The sequence below is a fragment of the Lissotriton helveticus genome, chromosome 2_2 (genome assembly GCF_964261635.1).
Source record: "Lissotriton helveticus chromosome 2_2, aLisHel1.1, whole genome shotgun sequence".
NCBI lineage: Eukaryota > Metazoa > Chordata > Amphibia > Caudata > Salamandridae > Lissotriton > Lissotriton helveticus.
The window spans coordinates 127,636,938-127,655,880 of NC_136060.1; the positions used below are offsets into that span (position 1 = coordinate 127,636,938).

An 18,943-nucleotide genomic window follows, 5' to 3' on the forward strand; every position below is an offset into this window, starting at 1 on the left:
TTTCCCTTCTTGGAGAACAACTAGTGGTGCTGGAACAATTTTCAGAGTTTGGGGCGATGCTATCAATGTCACATCACTGAAGTTATAGGGACTTTGAAAAATTCAAGTTTTACACAAAGAACAAGCACCGCAAAAGAAGAAAGTGATAATGGTGTGGTGTGTATCCAGTTGTGCATTTTGGAGTACACTGTTGCAAATATACTACTGAAGTGTATTGTGGCAGCAAACTGTTTTACTGGCAGCACATTTTCCATTGAAATGGCAACAAAATTCACATTTACATGTAGCTTTACTAGTAAAACTATATAGAGCACAAATGATACTGTGTGGAAATCTGCTTTCAGCAAACATTTACAGTTTTCAAATCACCAAGTAAAGTGTCTTGAATTATTTTGATCCTTTTGGAATCTTTATTTCCATCACAAATCTGAATTACCAAAAATGCGGCTCATGTGTGCTTTCCTCTCATTCACAGGTATTTACATTTTATTCTGTGTTAGAAAAAAATGCAATTCTATAGCCTTTCCTTTAACACTCCATATTCCCCAGCAAGGTTTTTAGATAGTTCCCTTCACAAAATCTTCCAACTGTTCAGTCAGAGAAAGAAAAGTAAACCCCAATGTCTATGGTAAAAGAATAAGCAGCAATGTGTCATAAAACATAGCCTGACATTTGGGCTCTGTGGCAAACGTAGCAAGATAAAAAAAAATGCAAATGCATCTTTACTACTTATTTACCTTCTGAACTCCAGCATGGTTATGCTGGGGGTGCTGCAGAACACCCCTACTTCTAGCGCTATGGAAAGAATATGCGGGTTTTGGTATGTATCACACCCAAATCCACGTCTCGGTAAATAAGTGGTATTTTGCCCCGTTAAATTTCAGCAGCTTTGACCACATGGCTGGCCTTGCTTTACACGTTTGTTGGGTGGCCATGGAGACGGCCTGTTCACAGTTTTTTTAATGTTTGTGATTGTGATCCAATCTGACACAGCTGAAAACTTTAGTCTCGCCTTTGTTATAATATATCGCATCAAAAAACTCATGGAATTCCTGCGTGCAGACCCGTTTAATTTGCCCCCTTAAACTCTACTATGGACCCTCAGAGAAGTCCGCAGAGAGAGTAGTCAGAATATCTTGAGAAATTATTGCTTTTAGTGTGGCGATGCTGCGCCACTCTGGGTTTCATTTGCTAACTGTTCTTTGTAAGCAATGCACGAAATGGCAGTTTTTAATATCTGATATAATGTTGCTACAATGGTGTTGCTATTTTTATCGCTTCTTTGCTAGTTATATATTTTTTTCTTAAATCCAACATTTCCTCACTGAATTATATATCGTGCTTTTTCCGTTCTGCTGTGCCAATGGCGGTCAATGATTGCACTTTCAATGTTCATCTATAATGAAACCGTGATACATGTGGCGTCTCTGTTTCTTCCAGCACGCATCTGTATGCTCTCTGTTATGTGCCTGGCGGATTCTAAAGCGAATGGTCGAATACAAATGCATGGTTTTGTTTAGTTCGGGTTGTTTCTAGGTACTTACATTCTTTGGCGAGGAAGTTATTAGTTTAACTCTTTTGGTTTTCTTTCAGAGAGCCCGCTGCCAAGGCCCTGTGGGAGTCCATGCTCAGTCTGAAGCACAAGGAAGCTGTGATGGAGGTTAGGCGCCACCTAGTGGAAGCAGCGAGCAGAGAGAAGCTGCCTATTAAGATGAGCATGGGTATGTGTTGACGCTGCATGGACTGGGCAAACGTGGTCGCTCGTCGCTTACCGTATGTCTTGTAAAAGAGTGGCAATAAAATGTACTGTAGCTATGTAGGATGTATGTGACCAGAGATTCGGAATGTGTTTGCTTGGCTTGTGAGCCCTATAAGTAATTAATATCGCATTCCACAAAGCTTCCAACCAAGCCCAAGCAAATCATTACTGGGGTACCGGTCTGTCAAAGCGCTTCTCGGCGCCTTTGCAGGAGTTTGAAGTGCTTTATAAGCGCAACACCGACTTCTGATCTACAACAGTTTAACAGACTAACCGTATTGTTTTCGGTAACCCCATACTCTCTTATTTTCCCATCATTGTTAATAGTGAACACGCGCGTTGTTGAAGAAGTGCAGCTCACAAGCCCCTGTTGTCTCCTGGTTTACCCCTCGGGCGGGATGCTGAATCACAGTGGTGCTGTTCACAAGGATTAACACCTTCCTCGCTAGTAATCCATGCTGTTTAGCATGAACGGTGCTGCAGGCAAAGAAGCATTTCGTAGTAGGAAAGCCGTCTATTTTCGTGGCCTTTCCTTGCTTTATTGCGCCACCTAGTGCTAATGCCCTGACGCTGCTGCCTCACTTCGCCTTATGCGAGTCACGGTCCTGCTGCATAGAACTGTATGTAATATTAAAACTGCACTATCTGCCTATCATGAACAACTAATTCGAAGGGGGCGGGGCAGGGGCACACGGCATCATATACATGGAAGGGGCCAGTCAGTGCCTTTTCTTTGATCAGAATGGGGGTGAGGAGGAAGACCAATACCACTTTGAGTAAATCATTTAAACCACATTTCTGTTTTGGCAGTTAGGTAAATGTAGATACACTTGTAGGTGGTGTAGTATAATACCAGGGGCAGATTAATGGGAAAAGAGTGGCGATCAGAGAGCGATTAGAACATAAATATCTCTATTATAGGAAGTCAAACCCATGAGCGAAGTTCATAGGATAATGGCATTTGTGGCCTGACACTTCGATCATCTCTCTGAGCAATTAATTCTACCAACACATTGTAGTTTTTTATCTTACAACACACAGAACGTTTCATACTTCGCTAAGACAAGATGGCTTTTTTTCTAATTCATTCTATACAGTGCTTTCTGTTGAAAAAATTTAAACGGAATTTTGTAGGATGCGCTCTAGTCTATGAGCGTGAACGCGATGACGCGTCACGCCATAGACAGGAGCGCGACGCGCGCGCATGCGCAGTAGGCGCCAAAGTGAAGGCGCGAACGGGGAGAACGGCAGTTGGCGACCGGAGCAGTCACTTTGTAGACGCTCGGCGCCCTTATGCTCCAAATACTTGTTTTGAATGAAAATAAAGATAAAGCAGTTATACACCTACCTGGACTCAGTGTATAGTGTGGGCAAGGAACATTACATTGGCGACGAGGCTGGGACCACGAACACCAGGCACTACAGTGGTCAGGAGCAGACACTCCATGACAGCCCCACACTACCAGCAGTAGGACAACAGCGACAAAAAGACGAGCAGAGGGCGTGGCAGTAGCAGAAAGCACGGGAACAACCAAATCCAGCTCCAACAACCAGGTCAGTGCTGGGCTAGGGAAGGAGAGCACAGCCAGCACCCTGGCAGCCAAAGGCATCGACCCCAAGACAGAGGAAGGGGCGCAAACTGACGACCCCACGCAGACTAGAAGGGATAGCACACCAGGTAGCCCCAGAGGGCAAGGGAACACGGCAGGGAGTGCAGGAGCATCCGGTGTACCCATTCAACACAGTGCCCAGGTGGTCGACCCCAGAGGTGAGGCTAGGATGGCAAATCAAGCGTCCGCTCTGATGGCCCCTGTCCCATTCCTGCCTAGACCGGGCGAACCACAGTTAAAATGGGAAGACTGGAAGGAATATTTTCAAAACTATATTGAAGCACTCGAAGATGAAAACGAAGGGGCATTCACCCCGGAAAGGAAGAAGAGACTGTTACTCCACAACCTGGGCCCGGAGGGGGTGAGAGTGTTCAAGAACCTAGTGCCCAAGGAGAGGGGAGCGACTGAAACAGATGTCTTTAAAAACGCCCTGGATGACTTGGACAGCCATTACCGTCCAGCAGTTTGTGTCTCCATAGACAGGTATAATTTCCAACAGAGGAAGCAGGAGGTTGGTGAATCGATTGATGATTATGTGGCGGCGCTCCGACGCTTGGCCATCACGTGCCAGTATGGGGGTCTTCAGGAGGAGTATATCAAAGACCAAATTGTCATGCACACCACGTGCAGGTCTGTCCAGGACAAACTGTGGGCGCAGAGTGAGACATCGCTTAAAGAAGTTGTTGCAATGGTCAAAAAGGCTGAGATGTCAAGACGCGGTGCAGAGGCAGCCAAACGTGAGAACGCACCGAGACAGTTGCTCAACAAGATAGACGAGGCACCCCAGCCCAGCAAAACCAGGGGGGTGTATGGAGATCAGAGGAAGGATTCGAGAAGGACAGGGAAGCAGACAGTCCGCCCTGGTCCAGACAACAAGTTTGCATGTTATAGATGTGGCAGCACGGCACATTCGGCGCAGGATAAACGCTGTCCCGCGTTCCGCGCCAGATGCTCGTTTTGCGGCCTGGTCGGCCATTTTGAGAAAGTCTGCCGCAAGAAGGGGAAGAAATCCACGGTCAAGTGCGTCGATGCGGCCACAGCGGACGTCAGCGGGGAGGACGACCTGGATGACGACGACTTGGTGTTATGCATCGAGGACCAAGTATTAGAGGTGACGGGGAAGCGAAGAGATAAGCCTCGCACGGACATGCTGATAGGGGGAGTGAAGGTACATGTGGCCGTCGACTCAGGATCTCCTTGGACCATCGTGCAAAGATCCATATGGGAGGAAGACTTTGTGCCTGTGGTGGGGCCAGACCTATGGCCGCCGGACATCAGACCCATCTCGTACACGGAGAACGCCATTCCCCTGGTGGGGTGCCGAGACTTCACATTCGAATTCAGAGGGAGGTACATGTGGCCGTCGACTCAGGATCTCCTTGGACCATCGTGCAAAGATCCATATGGGAGGAAGACTTTGTGCCTGTGGTGGGGCCAGACCTATGGCCGCCGGACATCAGACCCATCTCGTACACGGAGAACGCCATTCCCCTGGTGGGGTGCCGAGACTTCACATTCGAATTCAGAGGGAGGTCAGCCACGTGCACCCTGTATATAGCAGAGAGAGGTCCTTCAGTGCTGGGGTGGAGAGACGCAGGAGATCTGGGAATCATACTCAACCCGGGAGGAAAAGAGCAGATTCTCTTGACAGATGAGTGGCCCCTCACGAGAGATGAAGATTGGAAGTCAGCATACCCCAAAGTTTTTGATGGCTCAGTTGGGAAACTGGACAAGTTCGTCCACAGAATGGTCCTCAAGGAGGGCGCAGTACCAGTGGTGCATAAAGTCAGGAACATTCCCATGTCTACCAGCGGAGAGGTACAACAGGAACTCCGGAGGCTGGAGGAGCAAGGCGTCATAGAGCCGGTGGACAGTGCGGAGTGGCTATCCCCCTTGGTAGTGGTCAAGAAGCCAAATGGACAGGTTCGTCTCTGCGTTGACCTCCGCGAGCTCAACAAAAGTCTCATCGTGGAGAAGTTTCCCCTACCTAGAATCGAGGAGATGCTCGCCAAGACTAAAGGTGTGACTCACTTCTCCACCATAGATCTCACGTCTGCATACTATCAGATTGAGCTGCATCCATCGAGCAGAAAGTACACCGCCTTCATTACTCCTTTTGGGTGCTACCAGTTCCGGAGGATGCCCTTCGGCCTGGCATCCGCAGCGGCTGTCTTTCAGAAGCTGATGCATCGGCTGTTCAAGGACATTCCGGGGGTACAGTACTTTCAGGATGACATCCTGGTGATGGGCTCTTCCAAAGGAGATCACGACAGGAAGTTGCAGAGAGTGCTGGAAGTGTTGCAGAACAAGGGGCTAACGGCGGAATGGAGTAAATGCAAGATAGGAACCCATTCGGTGACCTACTTGGGCCATGAGATCAGCACGAGTGGAATTTCACCCAAGGAACGAAATGTGAAGGCCATAAAGGATGCAAAGGCTCCCAGCTCCAAGGAGGAAGTGCGGTCGTTCCTTGGAATGGCCGAGTATTATAGCAAGTTTGTGAGACACTTCGCCACCAGGACGTACAGAATGAGGCAACTCATCAGAGACAAGACCAAGTTTGTGTGGGACGCAGAAGCGCAATTGGAGTTTGACACAATCAAAGACTGCATCAGTCAAGCTGTTCCATTGCAAGGGTTTGTCCCCTCGGGCAAGACCGTGGTGACCACAGATGCCAGTGATAAGGGCTTAGGGGCGGTTCTGGCACAAGTGAGGGATGATGGTGCCACTGAGACGATCTGCTTCGCTTCACGTGCGTTGTCTCCGACGGAGCAAAGGTACAGCGTCATTGAAAAAGAGATGCTGGCCGTCACCTGGGCCTTGGGCAGATTCCGGCAGTTCGTTTGGGGTACAAGATTCAAGCTGCAAACTGATCATAAACCCCTGATCAAAGTCTTGACTTCCTCGGGTCATGAGACAGCGACCCCGAGAATAGCAAAAATGACTCTGAAGCTGCTCGATTACACCTATGATGTCGAATACCTGCCAGGAACACAGAACAGGGTCGCGGATTATCTCAGCAGGGCTGCGGCGATGGAAGTGGCGCCGGAGGAGGCCCTGGACAAGGAGGAGATGGTGGCAAGCATGGAGGACCATGAGAGATCGATAAGTGTCCAAGAATGGGAGGCCGCCTATGATCAGGACATGGAAAAGGTGGAGATCAAGAGACATTTGACGTCAGGCTGGCCCGACAAAAGGAAGCTCACCGATGGAGTACGGAGGTTCTATGAAATAAGAGAGGAACTGTCCCTGAGTGACTCGGGAGTGTTCATCTATAGGGGCGAGAGGGTCGTGCCGCCAGATTCACTGGTACCCAGATTGGTAACTCTTCTACACGAGGGCCACCTAGGTATTGTAAAGACCAAAGCACGCGTCAAGCAAATGTATTGGTGGCCAGGAATGGATGTCCATATTGAAAGGCAAGTGAGGGAGTGCGGCCAATGCCAAGGCGCTGACAAAGTGCTTAGACCACTCCGACCGGCCTTGGGGAAGTTTGACACGCCACAGGGACCTTGGGAGAACGTGGCCATCGACATACTGGGGCCGGTCCTGGACAGCAAAGGAGTGAACAAGTATTTATGTGTAGTAATGGACAAGTATTCTAAATGGCCTGAGGTGGACATTCAAGAATCCATGGACACTGACACGATTTTGAGATTCCTGACGTCAGTATTCTTAAGAGAAGGCATTCCCAAAACCATCCTCAGTGACAATGGCCCGCAGTTTGTCTCGGACAAATGGATTAGGTTCATGAGGAGAAATGGGATTGAATCTAAACACACGGCAGTGTATCATCCCGCATGCAACGGTCAAGTGGAGCGGTTCAACCGTGTGCTGATGGGCTCCATACAGGCGGCCATCACGCAGGGAAAGGATTGGGAGACCGAGGTGATGAGTATGCTGTGGTCCTACAGGATCACCCCCACGGCTGTGGGGTACAGTCCATTTCAAGTGCTGAGAGGACGGCATCCGTTCACTCGGGACAATGTAGTATGGAGGGAGAAGACCATCACCAGTAAATGGTCCCCTGCGGTGGTTCAGCACAATTTGGAAAAGGCCCAGAAGATCTATGCCGCCAATTATGACAAACGTCGAAATGTGAAAGGAACAGAGCTGGAGGAAGGAGAGTGGGTTAGGGTTAAACTCCCTACCCTACAAAAGAAAGGTGATAGCAAATATAGTCAGCCTTTACAAGTCAAGGAGGTGCGAGGTAGAGCAGCCCTCCTCAGCGACGGCAGGGTGTGGTCCCAAGACCGCATGGCCAGAGTGAACAAGATAGTCGTATGGCCCAAGCTGGAGGAGATAGAGACACAGAGGGACTTCCACGAAACCACGCCTCGACCAGAGCAGGGTGATGAAGTCTTTCCCGAGGAAGTAGGAGAGGACAGTGAGATGGGAAATCCCAGCACAGGGTGCGCAGTCAGAGATGTCACACCGACTGGAGTAACACAGAGTGGAGATCGGAGAGATGGATCGAGATCAGGCGGAGACAGAGAGGTGGAAGAGAACATGCCGGTAAGACACACCCGTAGTGGCAGGGCAGTTACAGTGCCCTCTCGATATAGAGACTTTGAAATGAGTGGACATTAACAATAGGTTTGTCATACTGGCAGCCCAGCCAAAGAACATTGGGGACCATGGACATACCGTAGAGTTGGAGAAGTTAATTTTGTTTATTGTTAAAAAAGGGGGAGATATGTAGGATGCGCTCTAGTCTATGAGCGTGAACGCGATGACGCGTCACGCCATAGACAGGAGCGCGACGCGCGCGCATGCGCAGTAGGCGCCAAAGTGAAGGCGCGAACGGGGAGAACGGCAGTTGGCGACCGGAGCAGTCACTGTGTAGACGCTCGGCGCCCTTATGCTCCAAATACTTGTTTTGAATGAAAATAAAGATAAAGCAGTTATACACCTACCTGGACTCAGTGTATAGTGTGGGCAAGGAACATTACAAATTTGCGTACAAATTTTCAACAACATTTACTTAACGTGGTTAATAAGTGATGCGTTTTTCTCACGTCAATGACACATATTTCGCCCAGTTCAGAAGAATGAAAGAACGAGTCGCCCAAGTCGTGCCTCAAACCTAGATTATGAACAGAGGGGTCCCGGACTGAGGAAAGTGATTTATATACAGTGAAAAGACATACAATAGAAATTTTTGAAAAAGACAAACCAATGAGGTTACGATGTTTTAATTCACAAAGTACCCAAACAAACCGCTTAATGGTTTATGCAGTTTTTTAGAAAATTATCTACACTTCATAAAAGTATTGGTGCCCACATGGGGAAGGGGGGGAAGTGTTGTGAGGGATTTTAGTGAACAAAAGTGGAATGCATAAACAACAATCAATTACACATCATTGATCAATAGTTTAAATTACATTCTAGACTGGTCTCCCTAATTCGGAGCCATATACACGATGGATAAGTCACAATTTTATTTACAATAACAATATCTCCTCATTAGGCTGTGCGAATCCTGATTAACCATAGGAGTAAGAACAAAGGAAAAAGTCTACGTTTCGACCCTAACAAGGCGTAGGGTAATTGGCCCTCACAAAACGGGTCTTCATCAGGACAGGGGAGCAGTGGGCGAGCCTCCTTGGGAGTGGAGAGCCGATAAAGTTGCCATCAGGTTGGATCGATATCGCCTCCCGAAAAATTCTCAGGTCCCGATTTTACTGTCGGATTGGTGTCAGCAGATCGTATCTTGTCAAACACAATTATGCAGAAGCGTGGTCTCGAGGCAGTCAGTGAAAGCAGCTCTCGTAACCAGGAAGTTCCTGGTTACGAGAGCTGCTTTCACTGACTGCTCCCCTGTCCTGATGAAGACCCGTTTTGTGACTTATCCATCGTGTATATGGCTCCGAATTAGGGAGACCAGTCTAGAATGTAATTTAAACTATTGATCAATGATGTGTAATTGATTGTTGTTTATGCATTCCACTTTTGTTCACTAAAATCCCTCACAACACTTCCCCCCCCCTTCCCCATGTGGGCACCAATACTTTTATGAAGTGTAGATAATTTTCAAAAAAACTGCATAAACCATTAAGCGGTTTGTTTGGGTACTTTGTGAATTAAAACATCGTAACCTCATTGGTTTGTCTTTTTCAAAAATTTCTATTGTATGTCTTTTCACTGTATATAAATCACTTTCCTCAGTCCGGGACCCCTCTGTTCATAACAATAATTACCCAGGTCCCAGTGACTATTTTGGGTCTAACCCTGTTACATATATCAAACCTAGATTATATCACAGATGGCACCAGTAGTAGATTAATTGTCTCCCTAGCTTCACTTTAACGTTCAAATCTATTTAGCCAAAAGTACTTTTAAGAGAGTAGTGAGTATTTTACTACTAGATTATAAATAAGGCACCCTGTTTTCTGTTTTTACTGATTTTTACAGAAAAATACAGACAGAAAACCATTTATTTTTTCTGTATTTATTTTTAAATGTGGTTAAAAACGAAAATTGGGTGCTATTTGAGTGATTCTAAATGCATTTTGCCATGACTTCCAGGCAATAACTGTGTAAATTGATAGGTAAGGGGCTTAACAAAAAGAAATTAAACAGCAGTAGATATGCACAAGGCTGATACTGAAATGTGCATATTTTCATATAAGTGCATCGATTTATCTTCTGCAGGTGTTCATATCACTGAAACCTAGCAAGCATTCAAGCATGCCTGCATATTGTTTGGTTAAAATAAATATGGAAATATACGAGTTTCACCTTTTTTTCACAGAACCCAAAATAAACACTGATAAATACAGATAAAGTGGACAAAAAATAAATATGCATAAATATAGAAATGTCAAAAAAATTATTACCATAAAACCGGGAGCCCTAATCATAAATAAGCCTTTAAGTGCGCCTAAAGAGCTCTGTGGGTGCCTTAGTTTTGTGACTTTAGTTCTCCCTATCTACCTGTACACAGGCGCATTGAGGGAGCTCTATGAACGTATCGCTGCTGGGATATGAGTACATCACATGTCAGGATAGAGGTGGACTGGGACAGGAAGTCCAATTCTTGGCTCCGGAGAACATGGCGGCCCGCCCTATGTTGGTTTCCTGTATAGACTCAGTTTTTGTTTTACCTTCAACAAACCTGACGATCATGCAAGTTCACAGAGGTCCTCTATGTTTATTCTCTGCTGACTGATTACACCTCAGTCTGTTCGTCACGCTATCCGATACACTCCTACCTTACACGGACAAGGGTGTTCCGGGATGCTTACCTACATGCGAGATTGATTTGGAGGCAGTAATTGATTCTTATGTGAATTGATGCTGCACGATCGACCACATATTACAGTACACAGCTGGATGATGTTAAGGTCTGGTTCTTACTGGAACCTGCGTACTTAAACTCTAAGACTCCTTTCTGGAAGTGAAACATATCTTTTGAAGTGGTATCGGTCACCCTAAGATACCTTTTAGTGGTGCTAACATCACCCTGATGAAGCCCTGTTTAGGGAGAAACACGTTAGCCCTCCTTATGTTGGTTTTCTGTACAGACTCAGTTTTTTGTTTTACCTTCAACAAACCTGACGATCATGCAAGCTCACAGAGGTCCTCTATGTTTACTGGGCTGCAGCTCCAAAGCTGTGCTTCGGATTCGAGAGGGCGCCCAAAGGGAAACCCTTGATTAAAGACCGGTCATGAGACCTGAGCATATACAGCGTATCCCACCAAACATTTCAAAGGAGGAATCTGGACCAAAGAGTCATTTTACCATATTAATTGTGCTCCTTACAATTAACCGTATCTGCCATAACCCCTGTGGACAACATTAGAGGAAAGGGAGAAAGAACATAGTAATAAGGAACGAGCAGGGAGAAAAAAAGGAAAAAGAATCAAGTAGAAGTGAGGGGAACATGGGAAGTTCGAAATCAACATTAAGACATTTCCAGTCCTTCACCTAATAAGTATAGTAAATCCTCCAACTCCATCTTTGATCAGTTTGCTATCTATTTGCAAAGAGAATAAATAATAAATAAATACAATTTGCAAAGAGTGATTCAGTATTGATGACCTCTTCCAGGACGGGGTTCTGCAGATCTGGGTTTCCAAGGATCACTCAGGAGCCATCTTTACTGGACGGAAGCCTGGTTGTCCTTTTCACTAAATGACCCTCAGAATGACCAGTGGGTGGGAGATGCTCAGAGAAGAATGTTTCCTGTGCTACCATCACCGATGATTCCAGTGATACAGCAGGCAACACCCAGTGGCGTAGCAAGGTCAGGTGGTACCCGGTGCGGAAAATGTCTTGTCACCCACCCCCCTCATTGAAATTATTAAAAGAAGGAAAAATAAGATACAGTTACAAGTGTTATTTTGCCACCCCCCCCTCAGTGATGACACCTGGGGCGGCCCGCACCCACCGCACCCCCCTTCCTACGCCGCTGGCAACAACAGCACACCTTTGTGCATTTTGTGCCACACATTTCCAATGTTTCATCTCTTCTGCCTAGAGTTACCAAAACAAAATCACCAAAATTAAAGTGTGACGTTCCGAATCATATTGTGCTCGTCTGACTGCTTTTGTAAACCTGAACAGTAATAACGTGCTGGGATTGTCTCAAATTAAGAGGCATCCCTTTTTTAGGATACAGGATCCTCATCTACTGAGGTTACATGCTTCATCATTGGGTCCTGCTCATCGTTCAGGTCCTTGAACATGGTGGAATAAGTTTCTTGGAAATTGCATTATCATGAATATCACATTTTGCATGTTGCCAATAAGTGTTTTCTTACTGTTTTATTGAAATTTATTTGAGGTACTTTCTTATGGACACACATTTTACATAAGAGCTCTTTCACTATGCTTTTTATAAGTAGCTCATAATGGTTGAACCTCTTTAATTGGTACCTTTGGCCATAAAGGGTCTTCTAAACAGACCTGCCAAAAGGAAAATGTACTGAACTATTAACGAGATAAAATGAGGATAAAATTTTTCATAACAACACTTTTTGCTATGGATTAATTCGAAGTATCTATTTAATAAGATATGTACACAGGCTCTAAAGTCACCATAGTACCAAAAACAAGGGAGTTTCTTTTATATTTAATAACATGATATTAAAAAGATAAAGTCTGATGCCTTTAGAAGGTACGTTTTGGCTGGGACTATCCTGGAGGGTGAAATATAATTCCAAGTTATGCCTATGTAGGAAGCTGGCTCTGTATATGATATTGCCACTAGTTGGTAATATCAGGCACAGAGTCCAGGGGTTCCCCAAAAGTGTACAGGGCTCAATGTAAAACCCAAAGTGCTCTATTAGTGGTAGTGTGGGCAAGCGCCATTAGGGCTTACACAGAGCAATGTAAGACATTTATTGCACATCAGTGATCAAAAATGGACACACAACTCAAGAAGGAGATCCAGACCAATTTTAGAAAACTACACTTTGTTCGTACTTTATTTTAAGACAAAGATCTTTGCAAAAAGGTAAGTACGCTTTTAATTAAAAATACTTTGCATTTGAAAATCGACGCAGAATATTTTCAGAACAGTTCAATGTTATCCTAGGGGGAGAACATGTTTGCGATGAATCAGGTAAGTACTCAACTTACTGTTCCAGTCTTCGGGACCAAAGGTCAGCAGTGGGTGAGGAGTAGGTAAGTACCAACACTGCACCCACCGGCAGCACAGGTGCGGCCGGGTGCAGAGGTCAAACTCAGAGTTCGGCCCAATGCGTTTCAGTGGAGACTGGGGGTCCTTGGAGCCACGCTGCTTGCAGGTAAGTGGAACGGTTGCAGGGCGCCAAGTTTTGGGTGTTGGGGCCAGCAAAGGGGGGGGGACACAAAGCAGCACCAAAAATACACCACCATCGGCACAGGGGCGGCTGGGTGCAGCGGCAAACACGGTATTGGGCGCTAAATGCAACCCTTTGGAGTTTCTTCTTTTTGGAAACAGGCTGCTGCATTGAACCGGAGGGTCCAGGCAGAACACCAGCGAGAGCACAGGTAGCTTGAAGTGTTGGGTGTCACAGGTGTGCCGCTAGTAGAGCTCACCAAAGCCCATCTGGAGCAAAGTGTGCTTACTGACAAAGACGGGTGAGTGCTTCCACTCACTCATAACACTCTATACGGGATGCCCTGAAGTATCAATCAATCAATCAATCAAAACACTTGTATAGCGCGCTACTCACCCGGAAGGGTCTCAAGGCGCTTGGGGGAAGGGGGGCCGCTACTGCTCGAACAGCCAGGTCTTGAGTTGTCTCCTGAAGGCGAGGTGGTCCTGGGTCAGCCGGAGGTGGATGGGGAGGGAGTTCCATGTCTTGGCCGCCAGGTAGGAGAAGGATCTGCCTCCGGCGGTGGTTCTCCGGATGCGTGGTACTGTGGCGAGGGCGAGGCTGGCGGACCGTAGCTGGCGGGTGGGCGTGTGGAGGGTCAGGCGGTCATTGAGGTACTTGGGGCCCAGGTTGTGGAGAGATTTGTGTGCGTGGGTGAGGAGTCTGAACGTGATCCTCTTGTTGACGGGGAGCCAGTGCAGGTTCCTCAGGTGGCCGGAGATGTGGCTGTGTCGAGGGATGTCCAGGATGAGTCGGGCGGAGGCGTTCTGGATACGCTGCAGTCTTTTCTGTAGCTTGGCTGTGGTTCCGGCGTAGAGGGCGTTTCCGTAGTCTAGCCGGTTGGTGACGAGGGCCTGGGTGACCGTCTTCCTGGTTTCGATCGGGATCCATCGGAAGATCTTGCGGAGCATGCGGAGGGTGTGAAAGCATGAAGAGGAGACGGCGTTGACTTGTCTGGTCATCGAGAGGGAGGAGTCCAGGATGAAGCCCAGGTTGCGTGCGTGGTCTATCGGCTTGGGGGCGGCGCCCAGGGCTGGGGGCCACCAGGAGTCATCCCAGGCGGAGGGTGATGGTCCAAGGATGAGGACTTCCGTCTTGTCTGAGTTCAGTTTCAAGCGGCTGTTCTTCATCCACTCGGCAACGTCCTTCATCCCTTCGTGTAGGCTGGTTCTGGCGGTGTCGGGGTCTCTGTATAAGGCCTACATATATATTCCTTTGGTCCTGACGAAGGCCAAAGACCCGTAGGGCTGTTCCAGGCAGAAACATGTCGACCCAACCACTAGGTTTCATGGACCATTGACTCATCCACTAAACACCCCTTTGTTTTTAAACGTATCCCTATCCTACTCTTTTACCCCAATACATATTTACCTAAACAATAGGATATAATTTTACTCCACTCACGACTGTCAACATCCAGACAGTCTCCCTCCTGGTGGAGATTTTGATGTGACTTGTAGAAGGGAACACTCAAGTGACAAGACCCGATGATGACGCTATCCACCAAATCACACTAAGCGGAGATTACATACACTGCAGTCTGTGAAAGTGTGTTTGAGCGTCTCCGAGACAAAAAGTTTTGAGACTCTGGTGCTTAGACTTATGTGGTTCATTTTCCCCCCTTTCTGTTAGATTACCAGTACTTATTGGAAGCTGAATGAACCTCTGCTTCTTCCTCCCTCCACTTTTTTGATCTCTACTCTTTCATGTATAGGCCATGGTGTCAAATGTAGCTCTCACTTTTACGAAACTTTTATGAATATTTATGTGGGCATGGCTGTTTTACACTGTCCATTTAGTCCGCATATACATCTTGGTACCATTATATTAATGACATATATTTAATTAGTTTAGGATATGTAGGTGACGTTTTTGCTGAAAGCTGGCCGCTGACTGCCATTTAAGCATTCGCTTAATTCATCTGTATGCAGCCTCTGTGCCTTGCGTTCAAAACTAGCAGCACAAACTCGTTTCTTTGGTCTCGCCTACCGAAAGCACATGCTCTGTCGCTGCTAGTGGTATTGTTTACTATAAAGGGCTTGGAGCCCGCCAATAGCTTACCATTGGCCAGTGCATGTCGGGCATCACCTCCTTTTCTTTCTGTGGAGCATGGATTAAGCACAGATAGATTAATCTTAAGTAGTGTCCGTCCGCTACTCGTGATATGATTGAGGTACTATTTCTTCTTCCCCCTCCCACTCGCTCCTTCTCCATGTTGGTTCTTCCCCTTCCACCCACCCCTTTCCCTATTGCTTCTTCCAATCCCACCCATCCCTTCCCATGTTGCTTCTTCCCCTCCCACCCAACACTTCCTGTGTTGCTTCTTTCCCTCCCATTAACCACTTCCCCTGTTGCTTCTTCCCCTCCCACCCATCCCTTCTCTGTGTTGCTTCTTCCCCACCCACCCACCCCTTCCCTCCCTAATCCATGTTGCTTCGTCCCCCTCCCGCCCACCCCTTCTCTGTGTTCCTTTTCCCCCCCTCTTGCCCACCCCTTTTCTGTGTTGCTTTGTCATGCACTGCACCTGCATACTCAGCATGGTTTAAGGAAACTCGACCCACTCCCTGCCAGGCTTCGAACACATATTTACTAAGAAACTCTGAGAAGAGCCTGCCTGCTGCACTGACGACTGGTGGTGGTGTGTGTGCCTGGTGAAAGCGTGCACTGACGGCTGGTGGTGTGTGCCTGGTGAAAGCGTGCACTGACTGCTGGTGGTGTATGCCTGATGGAAGCATGCACTGATGGCTGGTAGTGTGTGACGGCTGGTAGTGTGTGTGCCTGGTGAAAGTGTGCACTGATGGCTGGTGGTGTGTGTGACTGGTGGAAGTGTGCACTGACAGCTGGTGGTGTGTGTGCCTGGTGGAAGCGTGCACTGACAGCTGGTAGTGTGTGTGCCCGGTGAAAGCATGCACTGACAGCTGGTGGTGTGTGTGCCCGGTGAAAGTGTGCACTGACGGCTGGTGGTGTGTGTGCCTGGTGAAATCGTGCAGTGACGTCTGGTGGTGTGTGTGCCTGGTGGAAGCATGCACTGACGGCTGATGGTGTGTGTGCCTTGTGGAATCGTGCACTGAGAGCTGGTGGTGTGTGTGCCTGGTGGAAGCGTGCACTGATGGCTGGTGGTGTGTTTGCCTGGTGGAAGCGTGCACTGATGGCTGGTGGTGTGTGTGCCTGGTGGAAGTGTGCACTGACAGCTGGTGGTGTGTGCCTGGTGGAAGCGTGCACTGACGGCTGGTGGTGTGTGTGCTTGGTGGAAGCGTGCACTCACGGCTGGGGGGTGTATGTCTGGTGGAAGCGTGCACTGACGGCTGGTGGTGTGTGTGCCTGGTGAAATCGTGCAGTGATGTCTGGTGGTGTGTGTGCCTGGTGGAAGCGTGCACTGACGGCAGGTGGTGTGTGTGCCTGGTGGAAGCATGCACTGACGGCTGATGGTGTGTGTGCCTCGTGGAAGCATGCACTGACGGCTGGTGGTGTGTGTGCCTGTTGGAAGCGTGCACTGAAGGCTGGTGGTGTGTGTGCCTGGCGGAAGCGTGCACTGACGGCTGGTGGTGTGTGTGCCTGGTGGAAGCGTGCACTGACGGCTGGTGGTGTGTGTGCCTGGTGGAAGCGTGCACTGACGGCTGATGGTGTGTGTGCCTGGTGAAAGCGTGCACTGACGACTGATGGTGTGTGTGCCTGGTGGAAGCACGAGCACTCATAGTGATAGAAGACACAAATTAAACTGACAAAGAGGAGGGGGAGAAGGGAGGGGGAGTGCGAGCAGAGGAGCATGATTCACAGCTAGAAGACACAAATGAAGCTGACCAGGAGGGAGGGAGAAAAGGGAGTGCGGTAGTGCAAGCAGAGGAGAATGATTGCAGCAATAAAAACACAGATGGCACTGTGCACGTGCACAAGCTGGTGAAGCAAGCTGTAGGCCAGCAAAAGCCTCTGGTGGCACTTTTAAAAGCCATTTACTAAATGTCTCGAAGCTGTCTCAGGCGAGACCTAAAAAGCAGGAAGCACTTTTACTATTTTCGAGGTATTGGTAAAAGGATTTCTACCAGAAATGGTGAGCACAAACAAAAGCTTTACCAGAGAATATGGTGAGATTAGGTAGATGCGTTCAGGTGTGTTGGGGTTATGGTGAGGCATTGCTGAATAGAAAGAAAGTTAATAAAGTTACAAAAAAGTTGTTTTTTCTTTGTTTGCCATAAGTTGGCAGGGTATGCTCAGACGTGAGTCCCTTGCTCACTTTGCCACTGGATTCAAGCAAGCCGGGCTGAAGAAGGCTGAAATGCCAGAAACCGGTCCTCGGTAGCTTGTTTCCGGTCCAGGGAAGGCATGGCTTGGCAGTTTGGGCTGGACTGTTCCCATGAGGCACAGGGTCAAACTGATTTGCATATGGCCATGTCTGAACTGGGGTGGCAGAGTGGGCTAAAGAATGGTGATGGATTAAACCCAGATCAGTTGACTGGGGGTGAGTGCTTGTATTGCCAACGCTCCGTCCATCATTTCCTTTGGTTTTTCTTTACAAACTTAGAATATACACATATTCTACTTTGTGCCCTTATCTGCGAGGGTAAAGAGCATGGCAGAAATGCAATAAGGCAATTTATGGGGTTTAGGAACAGAGCAGATAACATTGTCCGCTGCTGTGGTGTTTGTGAGTTGGATGAGGTGGGTATGTGCAATGATTTTACCCCAAGAATTGAGGTGATTGCTCGCTTGTCAGCAGGAGGGAGTTTCTGTGCACAGCACATAGAAACAAAAACTGAAGTCTCTATGTTGCACGATGGGGAGGTGTTTTTTGGTTGGGGTGGACCATAGAATGCAATTGGGAGTTGCAAGTGTCTAGCAGGACTGTAGGCTTTTGGTGACTTTTGCTCCTTGAATTATCTTGAAAACATTGTAAGCACTTTATATAGAGCTTGTTGAATTTAATTATCTTGCCTATCGAGGAGAATGCATTGCTTAGTTTTGATAATGACTAGTGCCTAGTTTTATGTAATGCAAAAGGGAGGGGTCTGGTCCTACATATATTCAGGTTCTAGTATCTGCCAGTCATTGCTCTAGAGGAGAAAAATTATTCTAGACACATGTTGTGGCTGAAGAGTGCACTGAGATTTCTAGCAGAGGTTTCTGGCATTAGAGTATCTGGAGGGATGAGAATAATGTCAGGAGGCCAAGGAGGCTAGTATGTCACTTCACTGAGCTTGGGGGAGCACCAATGATAGGGATTTGGTGTAAGCACCTGAAAACTGTAAAGGATTGGTTGGAGCTGCAGGAAAATAATCTAGTAACTGCTGTGTCTGTAATGCCGGAGGAGGGTGGAGAGATATCTTATGATCTACTAGCTGAGAGATTATGTTGAATGAGGATGGGGGATAACTTGACATGATGTGCTGAGAGCGGGAGTAGTTTCTGAGGAATCACTCAGAAGTCAGACTGTAGAGGTTCAAGTACACTTCCCTTAGAGTGTGAGTGGACTGAATGCAAGATGTTGGAGTGTTTTAAAAAATATTGGTTCTTGACAGATGATGGTAGATCAACTGGGTAATGCTGTGTCTTTATTGACAGAATGTCAATGGCTTTGAAGCATTTTTGGATAGTAGGGATTGGTTGAACAGTCGGATTGGAGCATCAATACCTGCATGATCCATGTTTAAGCCTAGTTACTTACAGACAAGAAACCAATATCAATCATTGTTTTGAAATTATGCCCTTTCTGACATGTGTCAACATTTCTGGGCATCTTTATTTTTACTCTTCTTTATCACTACAAACAAAA

General features: G+C 47.3%; 1 protein-coding gene across 1 annotated transcript in view; it reads left to right on the top strand.

The window, feature by feature from the left end:
* Window positions 1-18,943, top strand: part of SCFD2 (sec1 family domain containing 2) — a 1,965,980-nt gene that overhangs the window by 328,652 nt on the left and 1,618,385 nt on the right. The window contains exon 3 of the mRNA XM_078678196.1: window positions 1,594-1,721. Coding sequence (XP_078534322.1) covers window positions 1,594-1,721 — 128 coding nt within the window. The remainder of the gene's footprint in view (window positions 1-1,593; window positions 1,722-18,943) is intronic.